Genomic DNA, 19,655 nt, shown 5'->3' on the forward strand with positions numbered 1-19,655 from the left:
CATGTGATACATCTGTTTCTTTCTAGTTGTTTATTACAACACTCTTTACAGCCTTGGTCAAAATTTCATCCTTTTGAGTTCACACATCAAAATCTCCAGCTCAAGCACATATCATATTTTTACTAGAAATAAAGCACAGAAACGGAATTTTAGTGCTAATGAGAACCTTACAGTTTATCACTTACACTTTAAAAGATTCAGAGCACACTTCTCAGTATGGCTGTCTCTAGTAAGCAGCCATCTGGGTTTTGCCTTGTCACACAATATTTAAGACACTTATTTTCATCCTTCATGATTGTAAAAATTCAGATAAAACCTTTTTTGAATATTTTAAATACATAATATAATTTATTTGATTAGTATTACCTCACATATTCTTCAAGCTGGAACATTCTCATTGGTCATGCTGGCAGGGAGAGAGGAAGGCAGAGGAAAATCCAAACCACTGTTCACAAGTAAGAGCAGATGTTATATTTGTGCTGTATGGTCTCTTCAACATGGATTTTCTGATAGGCAGAAAACTTCCCCTCAATTTGACAGATTTTACATGATAAATGTAGTCCTAGACAGTTTGCAAGTAACCACTCAGTTATAAATGGATATTTCTGAAGTAATCCTTTCTGATTTGTTTTCAGTTCCAGTCGTCCTCCCCCCCCCGCCCCCCCCCCCCCCCCCCGAAACTGTACCCTATGATTTAGTTAAAATTTACTGGCTGTAGAGACTAGTAGCATATTATACACATGACCTCATTTTATCCTGGTTTTCCCCCTCCTGATTCTACTTCATAAGATTTTAAGTTTATGATTCTACCTTCTTTCTGGAATTCAAGGGAAGCTTCTTTTTGACCAAGCTAGGTCAAAAAGAATGAATTCTTCATTGCTGGCTGTTTCCAAAGCTTATGTCAAAGTCCTAAATTCCTGAGAGATTAAGTTAATATACTCATTTTTGTATGTTGCTGGAGCTAAACCCACGTAGGTACATGAAAGCAGAAACTGGGAAGGTTTTTAATCTTTGTTGTAGGATTTACTATGAAAGATGGGAGTACCTCATTTTTTTCATGTAATTTAAATAGAATAAATATTTTTAATGCAAATCCAAACTGAGAATTCATCTTATAGAGATCATTAACATTTATTTCATGACAACTTCCTTCTGTATTTTTAAAATGCAAATACCATGGGAAAATCTTCCAGTATATGCTCATGAGAGTGCATTTTGGCGCTTACTATTTTGTATTTTACAGTTGGTCAGTCAAGTGCTGACTGATGAATGCCTGAAAAGGGCTGTGTGTTATTGGTGTCAAAATAAATGTAATAGCTTTTCGACACAAGCTAAGGCGTACAAGCTCAGTTCACGTGGGCGATCGGGGAGGCGCATGACCTTTGTGCTCTGTAGCTCTTGCTTGAATTCTGAAAGTAAATTATGCAAATGATCTAAGATGTCAGGTTAAAAACGTCCCTTGGTTGCAACTGTTGAGTGTATTGAGATGCCTCCACCTGTACTATGATGGATCACACACACCATACCTCGGTCCTCTGTTTGATAATTACTTTGTAAAGGTGTGTGATTAGCTGGCATGGTGAAACTGCATGCAGGCCAGAGAACGATACAACGTGATTTTCTTTCACCTGTGTGCCTCAGTTTTCTCACCAGTTAAAATAGGGATAATACCTGTATTACAGGTGTGTGGTAGGGATTGATTAATTAAACCAAAGCACTAGGAACAGGGCCTGTCCTGAATCTTAATTAGTATTAGTAATGTTCTCTCTTTAGGTCTAGCTTTTCTTGTACTTTTTTTTCCCTTTTTTCCTTTTTGGTATATAAATAATTAACACCATTGCTTATCAGATATTCACCTCTACAATTTGGCCATTTAAGAGATTCTCATCGATCCATTCATTTCCTTCCTCTCCTTGTGCCTCTCCCTCACTGTCCCTCTCCCTCCAACGCCTTCCGCCCTCTCTCTCTTTCTTTTCTCCCTCACTCCCATCATCCCTTTTCCCCTCTGTTGTATTTCTTGGACTTGTTGCTGTCTAGCTGGAGCAGCAGTCAGCTCAGGATGTAAATGTTACTCTGTGAATTGTGGCAATTGGAGGAGGAGATAGAATTTGAAGCCATATATCCCAGAAAAGGAAAAGAGAGACCCAGACATCCCTTTCTTTGGTCTCTAATTTGTGTTTTTCAAAAATTCAGATTAAAGTTCAAATGTATTTAAACATTGATTTTTAAAATAAACTTCCTCTTTGTTTCTTGTTATTTGATTCCCCTGCCACTAGGGTAAAGGTGATGGTGTGAGGTTACTTTCTAAGCAAAGCCCCATGGCCTCTGAATATTTAGGTTCCAGAGGTGTGTATGTGTAATAATTCCTTCCTGAAAGTTCCCCCCACCCAACACACACGCTTCTTATCAGCCTCATACGTGGGGACATGGGTAAACCTAGTCGGCTTGTCTGGATGGTCAGTGGAAACCATAGAGATTACAGCTATTTCTTATAATATGTTTAGGTAAATGTTATGATTATCTTTTGAAGGTTAACTGTTAATTTCACTTTTTTCGGTTGCTGTTAATTCTTTGCTAATCTGGATTTTTTCTCTGTAGATTTATTTTCTTGGTTTTAAAACTGTTCCATCTTGTTTTTTTTATTACTGACTTCGTAACCCCATCCCCTTGCCCTCTAGCTGAATTAGCTGTGCTATCTCTAAATGCTTATTATATGCTCTGTGTTCTAAGATCAGTCCCATTTTTCTTTTTGTTTTGTTCTTTTGGCTGCTGATATTTCTTGAGCTGTCATTGAGTTCTTGGTTATTCCTACTTCTTGGATATGGGATATTGTTTAAGAGCACTGACTTTGGAGAATAAGAAACCTGGATTATCTTGCTTCCCTCTTTTAACAGCTATGAGCCATGATTAAGTTACATTTCTATCTATAAGCCTCAGCTTCCCCATCTGTAAAATGGGGATAAATAATGGAATATACTTCAAGGGTTGTCACATAAATCAAGTTTTAAAAATATACGTAAAAGTGCTTAGTATGGTACCTGGAACATAGCTAACCTTCAATAAATGATAATTATAATTGCACTTTTGTTGTTGCCGTCCATATTATGGCTACCTATGCCTCCTCCTGTCTTACATTTTAGCTTTGTGTCCACCAGTGTTCTATTTGAGTTGAGAAATTAACAGCTTCCAGTAATTCATTCAGTAAATGTGTGGCTGATCCAAGGGCCATTAGCAAGGTATCCATAGTGAGTTTCAGGGATTTGGGGGCTGATTTAAAGGAAAGGATAAGACCAGGAGGTGACAGTTGTATGCATAGCTTTACTTTTGAGTGATGGCTTGACAAATATACCTGTGTGAGAAGCCCGTCATAGCCTAAGGCCTTCCAGAGACAATAGCAGAAGGCTACTACCCAGAAGGGGAGAAGGGCAGGGAACTCCTGGGAGTGAGGAAGATCAGAGAGGAGCATCTGTGTCTAGATGATGTTACCCAGCGCCCCAACAAAGAGTGTTTGGGTCACAGAGCTAAAGGGAAGTTTGATTGGGGTCTTTTATAGCCATTGGGCTTTTTTTTTTTTTTCTTTCTGTTTGGTTTGTAGATGTTGGGTGTAGTTTCACATTGTATGTAAACTAGGCTGGCTCTAAATGGTTGAAAATATGCTTACTTGGGCCATATTTAAAACAATTGGATGTGTACAAATTTGAGTTTGGCACCTGTGGGCTTTTAATGAGTCTTAGCTGTTATGAAGAAGTAAACAACTTAGGGCTGATACAAAGAGGTCATCTTTTTACCCATTTATAACCATACCCCAAACTATTTAAGACCCAGTCCCTACCTTAGGAAATTCATACTCTGTAGTGGGAAAGTCTATATACTATGATACATGTTGCAGTCAAGGTTTGAGCTAAGAGGTTGAGAGGGACATCAAGAAAGATACCCTCCAGGAATAAAAAAAATACCATTTTTGTGGTGTTTCCTGGTTCTTTAAAGCATATTCTAGCCAAGGAAAGCAAGCAACCTTGTGGGCTACTGGTGAGTGACACCATGCTTCCTTACTTTTAGAGTTTCAAAACTTTGCCATTCTGTCAGTTACATGTTCATGTTTAGTCACTGTCTGTAGCTTTGGACCTACCTAAAGTTTCATTTCTGCATTTCATGTGAAAGAAAATGCCTCTCACAGCGTATTTTACTATGGTGTTACTACAGACAGAAGAGGTCATTCTAGTACATTCCTAAAATAAATGGTCACTATTTAAAAACTCAACTAGAAAGGTGCTTATGTATAGTTTGTGAAATTTGAGACATTCAGCAATCAATATATATCTGAAAATGGAGAGAGTTCTCAACTTGATAGATGAACCTTACGCTTAAGCTCTTGAACAAATTCCCTGTAAGTACTCTAGAGGTAGTCTTTACAGAGAGATTTAGATCCCAGGACAATTTTTTTCTTTAATGGAAAGGGGCAAATTGCTCTCTGTTCCCCGGTTAAGACATCCCAGGGGCTTGATCTCCTCCTTTGTTATTCTGTGAACACTTATATTGAAAAGCATGTCCAGTTGTTTCTCTTTGTCCTTATGTACCACAGCTAGTGTAGCAGCTCTACTGCAGAAAGGAAAAGACCAGGTTTTTGACATCCTCAGTTGGAATGTATATTTTCTACAGAAAGTGTTTCAAAGGAGGATACAGCTAGGATACTAATGCTAGGGCTAATCTGAAGGCGTGTTATAGATTAAATAAGAGTTTGTAAGCTGATTTGGGAATTCAGCCATCACGGAGAACATTGTGTTAATCGGGGCTGTAAAGGCCTTATGTGCGTCAAAAACTTCAATAGTATTGATTATGGCCATCAAACAAGTGATTTTGTTTAAAGTAAGTATAATATTATTAGCAAATAGAAAGGTACTTGAAGAGAACTCAATTTGGGAATATTGTAGAAAACCTGTCCGTGATTCTGGTGCTGGCTCATTAATTTGGGGCTGCAACTGATGACGGCACAGTAAGAGAAATTCTATAAATGTTTAAGCGCACACACACACACACACACACACACACACACACGTATTTCAGTGATCTACTGATCATAAAGTTTTGTCATTTGCATAGTAATGTTTTTCAAACTTTCTAATCCTTAATTGGCTAAGCTGTTATCAAATCAATTACTCAGTAGTGAGAAAAATAGAAATTTGAACAAACTGCTATTAAAAGTTCAGAGCTTCTCAGATTTAACCTGCGTAACTTAGACTTACTGGTTTATCGAAGAGCACCTGTCATAGATAGCCTGAGTGTTATTAGCAAGTTTAAGTTGTGCAGTTACCGTGTTTCCCCGAAAATAAGACCTAGCTGGACAATCAGCTCTAATGTGTCTTTTGGAGCAAAAATTAATAATAAGACCCAGTATTATGTTATATTATTGTCATGCGGGGGACCCTGCTCGCCGCGCCATTTTTCAGGCGGGGCGGCCTGCGGGGTCTCTGCTCCCGCTCCCCACACAAGAACGCAGGACATGGTGAGGCCGAAAAGGAACACCCACGGAGCCATAGGTAGGGGAGTCATACCACTATGGTCTCACTGGAGGCTGGGCTCACTGGACGCACGACCTGCCGTCCGCCTTTCCGCCAACCGACCAACGACTCTCCTCCACTCTCTCGACTCTGTTCCTCTCCTCTCTTCCGCTCTCCTTGGCTCTGCTCGGCTCCTCGGCTCCTCGGCAATCCTCATCAGTCCTCGGCTCTCCGCCGTAGCCGCAGCAGTTATACCAGCGGCCAATCGGCTAACCGGCCACAGCCGACAGCCAATCAGCCACAGCCGAGCCAGCACCTTTCCACGTGAGGCCGAGAGCCTGTAAACTACTTTCTGGGGCTCTGTCCCCACAATTATATCATATATCACATCACATCATATATCATATCATATCATATCATATCATATCATATCATATCATAAAGACCCAGTTTGATAGTAAAATAAGCCCGGGTCTTATATTAATTTTTGCTCCAAAAGATGCATTAGAGCTGATGGTCCAGCTAGGTCTTATTTTCGGGGAAATATGGTATGTATAGGTCTCTCATTGGGTTTTAGGAAAGGACTTGTTTTTGCTGGGCAGGAGCTTTTGTTGGCATCAGCAGAGTCAAGAATTGCAGAAGAGGTTACTTAACAGCCCCATCATCGTGTTTTCCAGCTTTATGCACAGTGTGATCTATACAATGATGTATAGGAGATGCCACTGTTATCTTTTGTTTTATTAGTAAAATTTACGGGGGTGACAATGGTTAGTAAAATTACATAGGTTTCAAGTGTACAATTCTGTAATACATTATGTATATGTCACATTGTAGGTTCACCACCCAGAGGCAATTCTCCTTCCATCACCATGTACTTGACCCTGTTTACCCTCATCTCCCACCCCCCACCCCCCTTACCCTCTGGTAACCACTAAACGATTGTCTGTGTCTATGAGTGTTTGTTTCCACTGTTGTCTTAAAGTCTAGGTGGAGAGGAAATAAAACGCATGTTTTCTACATCAGAATCTTTTGACTGAAAAATGCCTGTGATTTCACAATATTGAAAAAAAAAAGAAAGTTCGAATCATCTGTTTTGACTTGTACATGTGTAAGGGCTATTATGTTAGTTCTTGGGTTACCTGTCATTTTTCAGGCAAATGGACATACAGTTATTCATTTTTTATACTGTAACTGGTATAGTGATTACACACTATATACAAAGCCTCAAGGGCTCAGTATAGTTGCTGACTTATTTGTAGTTCTTCCTCCACCGCATTTAATTCAAATACATGAAGAGTCCATTGTGGAAAACACGACGTTAGAGTGGAAATAATTCGAGTTCTGACAGAATAAACACTAATACAACTGTCGCTTTGCCTAAAATCATAAAAATGTCAAAAATTTAAAACTACCTGTTAATTTGTTATGATAGTGTTTATAAAACACAGTGACATAAATGAAATGTTTCTGCAGTGTACTCTTTATTTTACTTTGACAGAATTTGTCACTGTCTTTAGATGCAATCCCTTACGCAAATTAAAACTAAGTGAAAAACTACTTAAGGAACACTGTGGGACAAAAGCTTTCAATGGAGTTATCACTACTCAGCACAGAATCTGAAGCTAGTGGGGGGAGAAATGAAGATTACAAAATTTAATACGTTTTTCGTTAATCTTACATGTTTTCAAAGGTCCTTTTTAAGTTTTTCTGAAATTTTACTTCATTTTTGCCTACCATAGAATCATGTTTTGCTTAAGTTTTTAGGTGTTAAATATTTATTTTAAAAGTTCTTTTTGTATGAGTCTAGATAAGCAGTTTTTGTATTCCGTGGGCAGAGGGGTATCTACTTTCACTTTGGACACCATTTTTATTAGTTGCATCTTTGGAAACGTGTTCCAGGAGCTAAATGACTGCCATACAGATGAACTTTTAGACCACAACCCTTTCCTGAATTGGGAATTATTTGCAAGTTCAAGAATATCAGTTAAAAGTACTAATAGTGGAATTAACTGAGATCATTGCTTGATTTACGTATCTTTGCCTACCAAAAGTATATTATTATAATAATACCTTATTCACAACTCAGGTATAATTTTCAGTTTTAGGCAGTTCATACTCTTGAATCTTTAAAGGAGCGAATCATTTTGTTTTGTCAGATTAATTTTGCAGCTATATCAGAAAACTAAATGATGTGGTTATTTATAAAAGCTACTTGAAGTAGATGTATGGCAAGTCATTGTGAGGTGATGTCGCTCCAGAGTGATAATCATAGCCGTTTAGAGGTTATTTGTATGTTATAAAGATAGTAATCACAACAACAGATATTAAATTACTCTATTTAACACAAACAACAGTCATATGTCTGGGTACATTGCTTCAATAACAAATGTAATTTTAAATTATAGTAACTGCTCTCTCTCTTCCTATTGCTACCATCCTAGTTTAAGCTCTTATCAGCTCACAACTGGATCTCTGTCTCTCTCCCGCTTTCTCCAATTCTGTCTGTCACAACAGCTTTGGGTGCTAACTATGTGCTAGAAACAGCGCACAAAAACAGGACACAATGGGGACCAAGAGAGACCTAGTCCTTACTACATTGAGTTTACAGTGTAGCAAGGAAGACAGGCATTGACAGGGAATTGTTGTTTGATCATTGGAATGTGTTACAAAAGAAGTTGGGAACCACGGGAGATTATAACAGTACCAACCATGACCTCAGCTAAAACTAGAAAGGAAGAGTGGGAGAGGGCCTGATGAAGAAGGAGAGGGGGTGGTACAGGGTGATTGCTCTAAGCAGAGCAAAGTTTTATTACAAAGCAAAGTTCATGGAAGGGCCAAGATTGATAAAGAACTTGAGTTCTAATGAATATTGTTGTACTGGTGAAGACTCCTGCAGATAGAGTTTAGAATGTAGACGGAGGTTTTAGAATTTGGATTTTACTCAGATTTAAATGCCAATCCCTATTTAAATGCAGATCCCAACTGTGTGATTTATTACCTTTGTGACTCTAGGCCAATGATTTAATGACTGCAAACCTTGATTTCCTGACCTATAAAATAGGACAGTAAATTCCTGTATCATAGGATTGCAGTGAGGATTTAACTGAGGCAATGCATGTAAAGCTCTTAGCATAGTGTCTGCACATAATAAATGCTCAGAAAATGGTAGCTAGTATTTAGGTCATAGAACAGACCAAACTTGCTGATCTCTACAAGCTGCCTTTTAAGCCTTTGATTCCTTCTCCAATCTATCCTGAATAATACAGCCTACAGCCCTTCTCGAAATTCTAAAATCTGAAAGCTCTGAATACAGAATTTTAGCATTGGCCGGCAATACCTGACCTGACTTGAGGCTGTAGTTAGTCTTTATTTATCCTGTTCTGTGGAATATTCATGCCTCACTACTAACCTTGAGTGCATTTGATTTAGGGTGCTACCCCAGGTCCTGCTGGGTATATTTGGTAACGTATTACTGCACGTGCAGCATATTCTTTTCTAAAATATGAAACACTCTGAATTCCAAAATACTTCTGGCTTCAAGGATTTCAGGTAAGAGGTTGTGGACCTGTGCCACCCCAAATCATGCCTCTAAAATACTACCTTCTCCATGTCTGTCTCTGAATCACGACATCATAAGGACTCTCTGTGGTCGTCAGGCTTAGTCTAGAATACCCCTTGTGTTTTTCAAGACTGTCTCTAAACTGTCCCCAACCTACATATTCAAAATTTAATATTCAACTTGAAGCCTTTATTTCATGAGGCTACTTCCCTCAAGTAAAACGTGAGTGCGGCTCCTTGTGTCTGACTTGCTACTGTTCCCCGCTTTCTGGGTATTGAAATCCTACCCAACAATTAGGGTACAGTTCTTTACAGTTTCTTAATGTAGCTATATTTAGCTATTTCTTCTCTGAATACTTAAATTTATTCACCAAATATTTGAGCAGATATGAAGTGCCAGCTACTATTCTGTGTCAGAGATCCCAAAGTGAATAAGACAGGTAAATTAAGGTCTGCTGTTAAGGAAATTGCTTTCTTGAAACTGCAACACAAATAAGTAAATAACTGAACAGGATAATTTCAGATAGTGGTTAATGCTGTGAAGATAATAAGGCAGGACATGTTATTGTGTCTAGGGAGGAGGCGGAGCTCCGAGTATGTACTTCAGAATCTCATAGTTTAGCATTTAATTATCTATTTGCTTTTACACGGTTAGTTTTCACTCCCCGGTTATATTGCAGATTCCTGAAGGGCAGGATCCTGTCTTAAACTTCTATGTGCCATAAAGTGCTGGGCATGTAATGGGTACTTAAACATAATGTTTGGTGGAGACATTTGTCTTTTTTCTTTTAAACAGAGAATGTACAGATTTATTTCTTAAGTATTGAGCCCCCACTTGCCTAACTCACTGATTTAAGAGTATCTATTATGTACAAGGTACCCTGCTGGGTTTTGAAACATTTGTATTTGTATAAAGCTAGCTTTCTTTTCATTTTGTTGCTTTTTATTCATAGACTAAGAAAGAACTTTTGTGTCCAAATAATTTTCCCATTTGAAATGGTTTACTACAAAGTACATAAACATGATTTCTATACCTGTAGAGGACGTTACTTAAAAACCTGGATGATTCCGGCAGTTGTGTCTGATTAATTCAGGTACTAAGTAACTTCCTCCAATTCATCGGTGTGAACTTTTTTTAAGACCTAAGGTACATTTCCTGAACGCTGTGCCCTTAGCCCTGAAGCTGAGCATGTGTGCTATGCAGGAAGGACTGCTGGATTCCCATATTATAGTCAGTCGTCCTGGAAGTTCAAGATTGAAGTTCATGTCAAGACAATTAATTTAAGATTGAGCAAATCTTGTTATGAGAAATTTATGAAACTTCTCTAGTGAAGTAACATGGTCTTTTGCTTCATGAAGAAAACTGAAGCCCTATGCTGTGATGTCATATGTGCTGGTCGATACACATTTTCTTCATTATAAATCGAAAGAGCATTTTGAGAAGAAAATCCCAAAAGGAATTTTTTTCTTGTCAGACAAATGGGAGCAAGAATTTTCATTGGTGATAGCCAAGAACTCTGGTGGGTTAAAATTTGAGGCTTTTAATTTGACAGTACTTCTGAAATGGTGCCCTTATGGTTACAAAAATATAGAAGTACTGCTCTATTAAAATGATGAAATGGACAGTTTGAGATGCCAACAACAGCCTAGTAAGGTGGAGAATAGGAGCTTAATGCCTGTATCCTCCTCTTCTCCACTGTTAGGCTTTTGCGCTTTGAGGGCAGGGCCGTATCTGTTTAAATCCCAGTGCCTACCTAGCACACTGCCAACTGATCTGTCTTTTATCATCTATGGTGATGGAAGACCACAGTGCCTAAGAATACATGTGGGTATCTAAAAATGACCCTTACTGTTAGAAAGGAGATGAAAGAATGTTTTGGAGTAATTTTAAATACAGATAGTAATAGTTCAATTATTTTGAAAGTCAAAATTTCTTTTCCTCCAGTCTTAACATCAAAACTTCTACGTTGATTTCATTTCTAAAAAATTGATTATATGTAGCTTTCTTGGTGAAATGAACACACCTGACATGTACTCAACTAAAACAAAATATTTATAAAATATTTGAACTCCTGAAAAGAATGTTCAGCTTGGTTACTAGGTGATTAAATGGCTTTGAATTGCCTTGATTGGTTTTCTGATTTATAAATAGTTCTGGATGAGTACAGGATCTGAAGAAATTGGAAGGCAGGCCACTGAAGTGTAACTACTTCCTTCTGTTTCTGCTGCTGATCTGAATATGTATTGGGCAGGCATGTTGTCTGGAGATTTCAAACCCTGGATCAGTGGTTTATATGGATGGCCTTACTGAGGGGCCCTTCTAACGTGGAAAGTATATGGAGGTTATGTTAGATGACTACCCTGTGAGAGCTCTCAGAATTTCTGTTGTGGTTGTCCTTTCATTCATCTCATGTTCAACTAAACTGTAACCTCTATAAAGGAAGAGCACGTGGCTATACTGTTTACGATTGTATTCTTAGTGTCTGGCACTGAACAGGTGCAGAGTAGATGCTCAAATATTAGTTCAGTTGAATTAAACATGGTTCTATTGTCCTGCCCTTCTTAGAGAGCAAGAATCTTAAAACTGGGTAAATAATTGACCCTTTATCTTTATCATAATGGCCAACTTACTTATTTTCTCTAAAAGAGAAAAAAAAAAATACTCAAATAGTGTGATGTTTTTGAGTTGATGGTCAGACTCCTGAATTATATATAATTTAGTTGACCAATTTCTGTAGTACTAGAGTAATTGCAGGATGGTTATAAAACATTGTATTACTAGTATGGAATGTTATCCATAAGAGAGTTGAATCTTTGCTGTTTTTGTTAATTTCTGCCTGATTGAGAAAATTAAAACTTAATTTTCTTGCAGTAATGACTCTTGCATTTCAATCAGAGCTTCAGCATTAGAGTTTATAAGTAAATCATCCATTTCTCTTATCCTTAAGGGGTTGAGACTCTGGAGTGATACTTTCATAATTACGCAATACTCAATCCTGTACTAAGTTACATTTACTATAACTCATCATAAATGAAGTTTAATAAACTCTGATTGCTTGACCAATGCACAAGCTTATTGCTTCTCCAGAGTTGATTTTAATGAAAATATATGGTCCCTAACTTACTGGTACAATATGCCCTTATCCTTATGACTATTATCATTAGATTTGCACAACAAAAACGTACTAAAATTACTTTAATCAGTGCTTTTAATTCAGGAGTGTGACTCTAATAAGGTGTTTTTTTTTTTTTTTGGTCATTTTTAAAAACTCTGTAGCTGTATAGTTTGTACACAGGAGTAAAATCCATAATGTCTGCCTGCATGTGGTGTGGCAGAGAGTTGCATACACCTGTGTAAATTACCTTCAGATAAAATTTGAGAGCTTTTCCCTGTAGAACATCATTATAAATGCGACTGTATTTTAATACAACCATGTAAAAATACGTTTTAAAGGTCAGTTTACATAAAAATATGATTTACTCTTGTCAAAGAAACAGCTCCTTATAGTTCTCTGAAATTTGTATTTTGGTGTTGGTTTTTGTTATTGTTCTCAGCGCCTTTTGTACCTTTCGTTTGTCACTAATATAGAAACAATTGTGTAGCAGAATGATTTATTTTGTATTGAAGGTAATTTAATTGTAACTTATGCAATAATTTCAATGCAGTTTTCATGTACAGTGGCCAAAAATCACCCCTTATGAAATGGAAATTCTTAAAATCTGCTTAAAGATTTTCATTTTCAATAGACTACATCTGTTTCTTTTTTCTGAACAGCTATGTAGAAGAGTTCTAAATAATGGTATCAAGAAGATATTTATGAAAGTACATGAGGGAAATCTATGAGAAAGTGTTCCTATTAGTCAAATATGCATAGTTATACAAGATATACACTCTGTAGTTGAATGAAACTCATAAATCAAGAAATCACAAGCAAGCAGAGTGTTTTTCTTTATGGTTCTCTATCACAAGTAATTGTGATAATTTTTTACATAAATATAATTTCCTATGTGCCTTAGGGTGCTCTGTCATTCTTGAAGATGGCCTGTTAGGAAAAAAAAATCCTTAGAAAACACTGAACAAAGTGCAATCCTTCTCCAGTATCTTTTTATTTTTATTTTATTATATTGGGAACAGTGTGTGTCTCCAGGGCCCATCAGCTCCAAGTTGTTGTCCTTCAATCTAGTTGTGGAGGGCGCAGCTCAGCTCCAAGTCCAGTCGCCGTTTCCAATCTTTAGTTGCAGGGGGTGCAAGCCACCATCCCATGCGGGAATTGAACTGGCAACCTTGTTGTTGAGAGCTCGCGCTCTATCTAACCAACTGAGCCATCTGGCCGCCCCTTCAGTATCTTTTTTGACATTTGGTTTATCAGTAATCAAACGTTAAACTCAAGAGGAGCTCTAGAAATCGAAATGTATCTAGCTAAACAGGCATTTCAGGTAGAGGGAACAGTGGATACACAGACAGGACATAGTGGGGCATACATTTGGGAATCGGATTTCCATGTTTGTTTTCTATAGCATATGAATCATGGGTGAAGGGAAGAAGTAGAAGGTACCCTAGAGCTGAATAATAAAAGCCTTTGAATGCCATATTAAGGACATTAGTCTTTATTCTGTAGGTCATCAGGAGCCATTGACTGAGCAGGTGTGTGATGGTCGTTTATAATATTGTGCTTCTGTGTGCCTGTGCCAAGCGCTGCTCTAGACATGAGGGGGAAATCCCTGAACCAAACAGATGAATATCCCTTCTCATGTTCCATGAGACTAGTGGAAGAAACAGACAAAAAAAATAATAAAGTAAATTATAGACTATGTGTCGTGTGTGGGACATGGTTATCACAGTAGCAGTCTCACACATGTTTGTGTCTTTCCACAATGTCAGACTTTATTAGAATAAAGCCAGGGATCTAGGCCTACTGACTCAGTTTACCGCAGACATTAACCAAGGCTCCAGCCAGAGGATAGTCTCCAATAGTCGAGGTAGAGTGGTTTCACACAAGAGGGTCACACAGGTTTACAAGCAATAGGGATAGGCGAGGCGAACAGAGTCTTACGAAAGAAGGATGAGAGAGAGAGTCTGGTGCTCAGCGACAGTCCCTTCGGCGCTGGGGTGCAGAGGGTCCTGCATCAGGCCCGGCTGGTGAGACGGTCAGGAGGTGAGGCTTCAAGGGCTCCGTCTGGGACGACTGCAGGTGCAGCTGTCAGTTTGTCAGTTGAGGCCTGAGTGAGAAGCCGTCAGAGAGCTCTGATCTTATGCCCAATACTGGGTGCAGTGCACCCATCTGCAGTCCCATAAAGCCGTCCAGATGGTCACACTCCACCCTGCGTCTGGAGTTACCTGGTTAGGGCTGTCACTGGGTACGCCTTTCACGTGAAGCTCTGGCATGAGGGTCACTTTGTGACTGACATAGCAATCGGGATGATTCGAGTCTGTTGTGTGTTCATAATTAATGCTCTGCACACTATGTTAAAATGTGGTAAGTCCTACTGAAACAAGGAAAGGTAGAGCATAGTAGGGCGGGCCAGGAGTGCGTGGAGGAGGTGGGTGTTTCCATTCAGATACGATGGATCGAGTGGGCCTCACTGAGCAAAAACTCGAAAGGGGGTGGTGGTGCTGGAGTAAGTCAGATGGATAATGGAGAAGAGCATTCCAGGCAGAGGGAAGAGCGGGTGTGTGTGGCTTATTGCCTCATTGCGGAACAGTGAGGCGGTCAGTGTGACGGGAGTTGAGCAGATGAAATAGACGATAGTAGCAGATGACGCCAGAGGGATAGAGAGTGTGTGCAGATCGATAGGGCCTTGTAGGCCATTGTGAATATTTGGACTTGCACTCAGAGTGAAAATAGCCGTTGGAAAGTTTTGAGCAGAAGAAGGACGTGATCTGATTCTGGTTTAACAGTATCACTTTGGTGTGTTCAAAATTAAGTGTAGGAGGGTAAAGGTGGAAGCAGGGAGACAGGTTAGGAGGTTATTCTGGACATCTCGGTAAGTGGTGAGGGTGGCTTGCACCAGATCTTTGTTTTCAAAGGTAACTTTGGCAATGAGAAGAGAATGGAAGCAGAAGTAATTATTAGGAGGCTGTTGAAGGAGAAGGGAGGGAGACCGAGGTGACACGAAATCTTTAGCCTGGATAAATGGAATTCAGATGGTACCATCAACATAAATGTTACCCTCTGTTTTGAAAGTTTGTCCTGACCCTCTAAAATAGCATTTTGCCCCTTTTGTGCTCATGTAGTCTTTCCATTGGCTTATTAATTGTATATTCATTTTTTCCCTCCTGCCACCCACCTAGAAGTCATCTGACTTTTCAAATTGTGGCAGTATTAAGGAATAATTAAGAAGGTAAAGTTAAAGAATTATGGAAGACTGAATAATCTAAATTTGCATATCATTTGTATATGGAAAATAACTGATTAATTAGCCACTTGAAGAACATAACGTATATTGGTCAAAGCGAGTTCAGTAGATGACCACGGGAACCAGATGCCTGATCCCAGGGGTAATGATGGCAAAAGGCAGTTACCCAAAGCAGGTGTCTGTGAATTTGAGGTTACCATGAACTGTTTCAATTCAGTAATTCGGTCTGAATATCCTAGAGGTTAATTACGTTCACTGAAAAGATCATATGTTGACTAAGAGTTGGTAGCTATTAGGTTGATGCAAAAGTGATTGCAGTTTGAAAGGTTAAAAATAATTGCAAAAACTAGTTACTTTTGCACCAACGTAATAGTAATAACTAGATCTGTGGGCCTTGGGCAAGTCAGTCATCGTCTTCAAGCTCAGTTTCATCATTTGTAAAGTGAGAGGTTTTGACCAGATGATCTCACATTCCATCCAATTGTAATAGTCTCTGCCTCCATAATGTGTGATTTAATATGGGCAAAAATATGTTAGTTTAAAAAAGAAAAATACTCAAGTCTCTTCCCATAAGAGAAAGTATTAATAGAACTATGGCTAGCAATACTTTTTTGTTCTTCTTTCTGTCTCCCCTGATTAAACTGTCAACATACAGTTAACTGAAATACTGATTTAAAGCTTTCCAGATATATGTGTACCTTAACTTTGAGAATTTGACCAAATCAAATCATATTTCCCCTGATTTACATTCTCGCTTTGAAGATATAGATGTGTTTCCAATCTTGATTTTATGTCCGCAAAGGGTGGGAAGAAAAGAAAAGCAGGAGTTGCTTGAGGAACTGTATAATCTAATAATAGCCCAGGTGGACACGTCCGTATCTGGATGGTAGCAGGATAGTTGAGGCACTTTTGAGACTTTGACATTTGATTTTACATTACAGGACATCATGAAGCTTGTCATTGTACATAAAACAGTTTTCTGTAACCCACTGGGAAAGTTAAAGAGAAAACACCAGCTCCAGATAATCCTGGGGTGAATTGATCTCTCTTAAAATGGCTTCAGTTCTGATATAAATAATCCTCCCTCTTTTATTTTTCCTAGGCAGTAAAGATTGATTGGGGTCTGTGTCAGTAGGATGGGATGAAGACAAAGATGTAGAAGTGTAGATGCCTGAGGGCGTCATTGTATTAAAAGTAGAAAATGAACTGTACGTTTAATAGTGTATTTGTCCCAGCTGGTCTAGGGGAGGCTGATCTTTAAAAGCATTTGGTTGGTGGTATTTCAAGACAATTTGATGAGATTCTGAGATCAATAATTCTCACTTACTTAAAATTCATAATGGAATTCTCTCCACCAGTAGGAAGACCGTATTTTTCTTAGTAAAAATGGATGTGAGCATGCACGACCAAGTTGATGCATATTCAGCTTATGTTGTAGGAAATTAATGTACAGGATGTAGCAGAAGGGTTAATATCAATTCCTAACCGGCGATTTAAACAAAACTGGTTCTTCCCTAATCATGTCTCTTAGTTGGCACTTCAACGTATTTATAATATAATAATAAATACCCTTTGCGCTGATCAGATGTTACTGTAAGATATCGAGGTGTCTTCTTTTTATTTTATTTTATTAGTTTCAGGTGTACAAAATAATGTAATAGTTAGACATTTCACCTCTCACAAAATGATAACCCCCCAATCTACTACCCCTCTGACATCGTATATATTGAAGTGTCTTCTGAATCATGGAATATTACTAAATTATTAGATATTACTTTGCTCGCTTTACTTACATATTGCTTTATTACTTTAGTATTGCTGTATTCTAATTCTTCACAGTATGGTGCCCATATATGTTATGTGGTAGTTTTTATTAACCACACTCTATTTTATTAACTGGAATACACCATTTCTAATGCTCCTCAGCATTAGAAGTAGAAAACCATATGCCAAAAAAAAAAAAAGGTGTTGGAGTTTTTGAGAAATGGGCAAATATTAATAGAACCAGTAAATTTATTTTTATCTAGAGTATTTATAAAGGTGTCCTTTAAATACTCATCAGATGTAACCGAGTTCTAGACTGAGCTGTTTTATTATATTTCATTACTATTAAATGTGACGTTTTCCTATTGTTCATATATTTTTAAAAATTTATGTGTTGTAAAAACATGATTATTCATTCTAAAACTGAAAAAAACTTGAAAGGGCTTGTGACTTCGTTGTATCTTTTCTCTTGTTTGAGCACTGTAGTCAAGATATCTGCTCCAAACGTGACTTTGGGACTATGGATGTCATCTTTAAAAACAAATAGACCCTCCCTCACCAAACCTTAATTTTTAATCCTTAAAAAGTTATTTTGTTTTTTTTTGTAAAAAAAGTTCTTGTTTATGTGTTGAAGCTTTCTAATTCTTTTTAACTGGTGATCATTGATAAAATAAAATACGAGAATCATTCAATTATTATTTTCTTGTTTTATGTATGAATTTCTCTTATTGACAGGTATTTATTTTTTCTTTTGGTTTTAATAGAACATTCAAATAAAAACTTTGGCAGATGATGTGGTAAGGTGCCCTTAGTAGCATGTTATATTACTTATGCACATTGCCTTTTTATTAAAGTGAGTGGACATTAAAGCATTGATATATGTAAGACAGAAAATGGATGTTTACAAAGTACAGTAGAATGGAAGAATTATCAAGAGTGACTTTTCTCCTTTTGAATATTAACAATGATATGAAATTTCAACAAAATTTTGATATTATCACCTTAACTAAACTTTTTAAAATCTCTATGTCAATCTAACTCTGGAAAACACAGATGGTTTCCTTTTTGGTAGCCAGATAAATTGACTGTGAATATGTTAAATATTAATATTAATATTGGAAGAAATTAATGTAAAATAGAAAGGAAGTTAAGTTCATTTTGTTAGTGTGATATTTAAAATCCTTAAATATATTTGAGCTGAGTCTATCATAGTTAAACTTACTAAAACTTAAGGGCTTTAAAATTTAAATGTGCCCTTTTATAGCTAAATTAAAAAAAAAATGGCATTTTAAGCAATGTCAATTTCTTATTTGGTGAAATTACCTATCTACAAATAATGTAAAATATTGTTACTGATTTAAGGAGGTGAAAGTATGTGGCTTAACTTCATTTTCTTATCAAGATATAGCTGAAAACAAAAGCTAGTTTTCTGGATAGAAATGAAGGGCATAGTGGAAGATCAAATATATATGGAAATAATGCTACTCAGCCAAAAATCTAGCACTGCAGAAGTAAATATTAAGTGATATGAAGGGACAGGAACAGAGATACGTTGATTTAATGGTCACTTGCATATTTAAATGCTTTTATGTCCACCATATCTTTTTAGCGACATTTGCCTTTTGGATATGTACTCAGCTTATTTGGGATTGCTCAATATTTTTTCTTGAGTGGTTTGAAGATATACAAATATCTAAACCAACTTAATTTTCCTCAGAGTTAAAAGAAAACCTGAAAATACAGTTCAAGATGACTCGAAGAAATGAATCGTAATGTGCGCTGGCATGGAGTCAGGGGCTTCTGAATTGAGCGAGTCACTTTTTCTGTGAAATGTGGGAGCTGGTCTTGATGATTTTTCAGATTTCTTCCCACTGTAAAATATTACGATTTATATAATCTCTTCGTAAGCAACCATGTACTAAAATTATTTTTGTAATCCTAAATAAGCTGCTTAAAACTGCTATTTCTTTCAAAGTACACCTTTTAATTAAAAAAAAAAAAAGGTGTTCTTTGAATCAAAATGAAAAGTATGTTTTTTAATGGGGGGTCAATGAAAATTGACATAAATTATGGCAATAACTTCTGCGATGCTTTTTGTATTGAAGTCATTGATAAGGCCTTGTTGATATCTAAGTGAAGATGTGCTGTCCTTGCATCTAACCCGTCTGCTTGTTTAACTTGAGCCCGTGGTGTATGCATGTGTTTCCCAACGGAAACCAGAATAAAACTGAGTTGCATTCAGTTTTATGGTCATTACTAATTTTTGATGCCTAATATTTTGTGGTTTAAAACAGAACGGCCAGTGCATGTGCAACTGGAGTGGCTACTACACTTGATGTGAAATAGCAAGCTAATTATTAGAGATTGTACAGGAAATCAATGGTTCAGTGTCAATACCCATTAAATAGCAAGTTCTTCATAATAGTATTTGTAGGATTAAGATATTCTTATTTATGTTGTGTTTCCAGTAAATGGAAA

At 37.4% G+C, this 19,655-nt stretch overlaps 1 protein-coding gene across 3 annotated transcripts in view; it reads left to right on the top strand.

Annotated features, from left to right (window-relative positions):
- DIAPH2 (diaphanous related formin 2) overlaps positions 1-19,655 on the top strand; it is an 832,169-nt gene that overhangs the window by 30,888 nt on the left and 781,626 nt on the right. For 2 of the 3 annotated variants that reach the window (XM_019756670.3, XM_019756671.3), the window contains exon 2: positions 17,942-17,974. The exons of the other annotated variant lie outside the window; for it this stretch is intronic. In XM_019756670.3, the coding sequence (XP_019612229.2) occupies positions 17,942-17,974 (33 nt within the window). The remainder of the gene's footprint in view (positions 1-17,941; positions 17,975-19,655) is intronic. 3 annotated transcript variants of the gene reach the window in all.

This window comes from Rhinolophus sinicus, chromosome 18, assembly GCF_057876585.1.
Source record: "Rhinolophus sinicus isolate RSI-liver-muscle chromosome 18, RSI-T2T, whole genome shotgun sequence".
Taxonomy (NCBI): domain Eukaryota; kingdom Metazoa; phylum Chordata; class Mammalia; order Chiroptera; family Rhinolophidae; genus Rhinolophus; species Rhinolophus sinicus.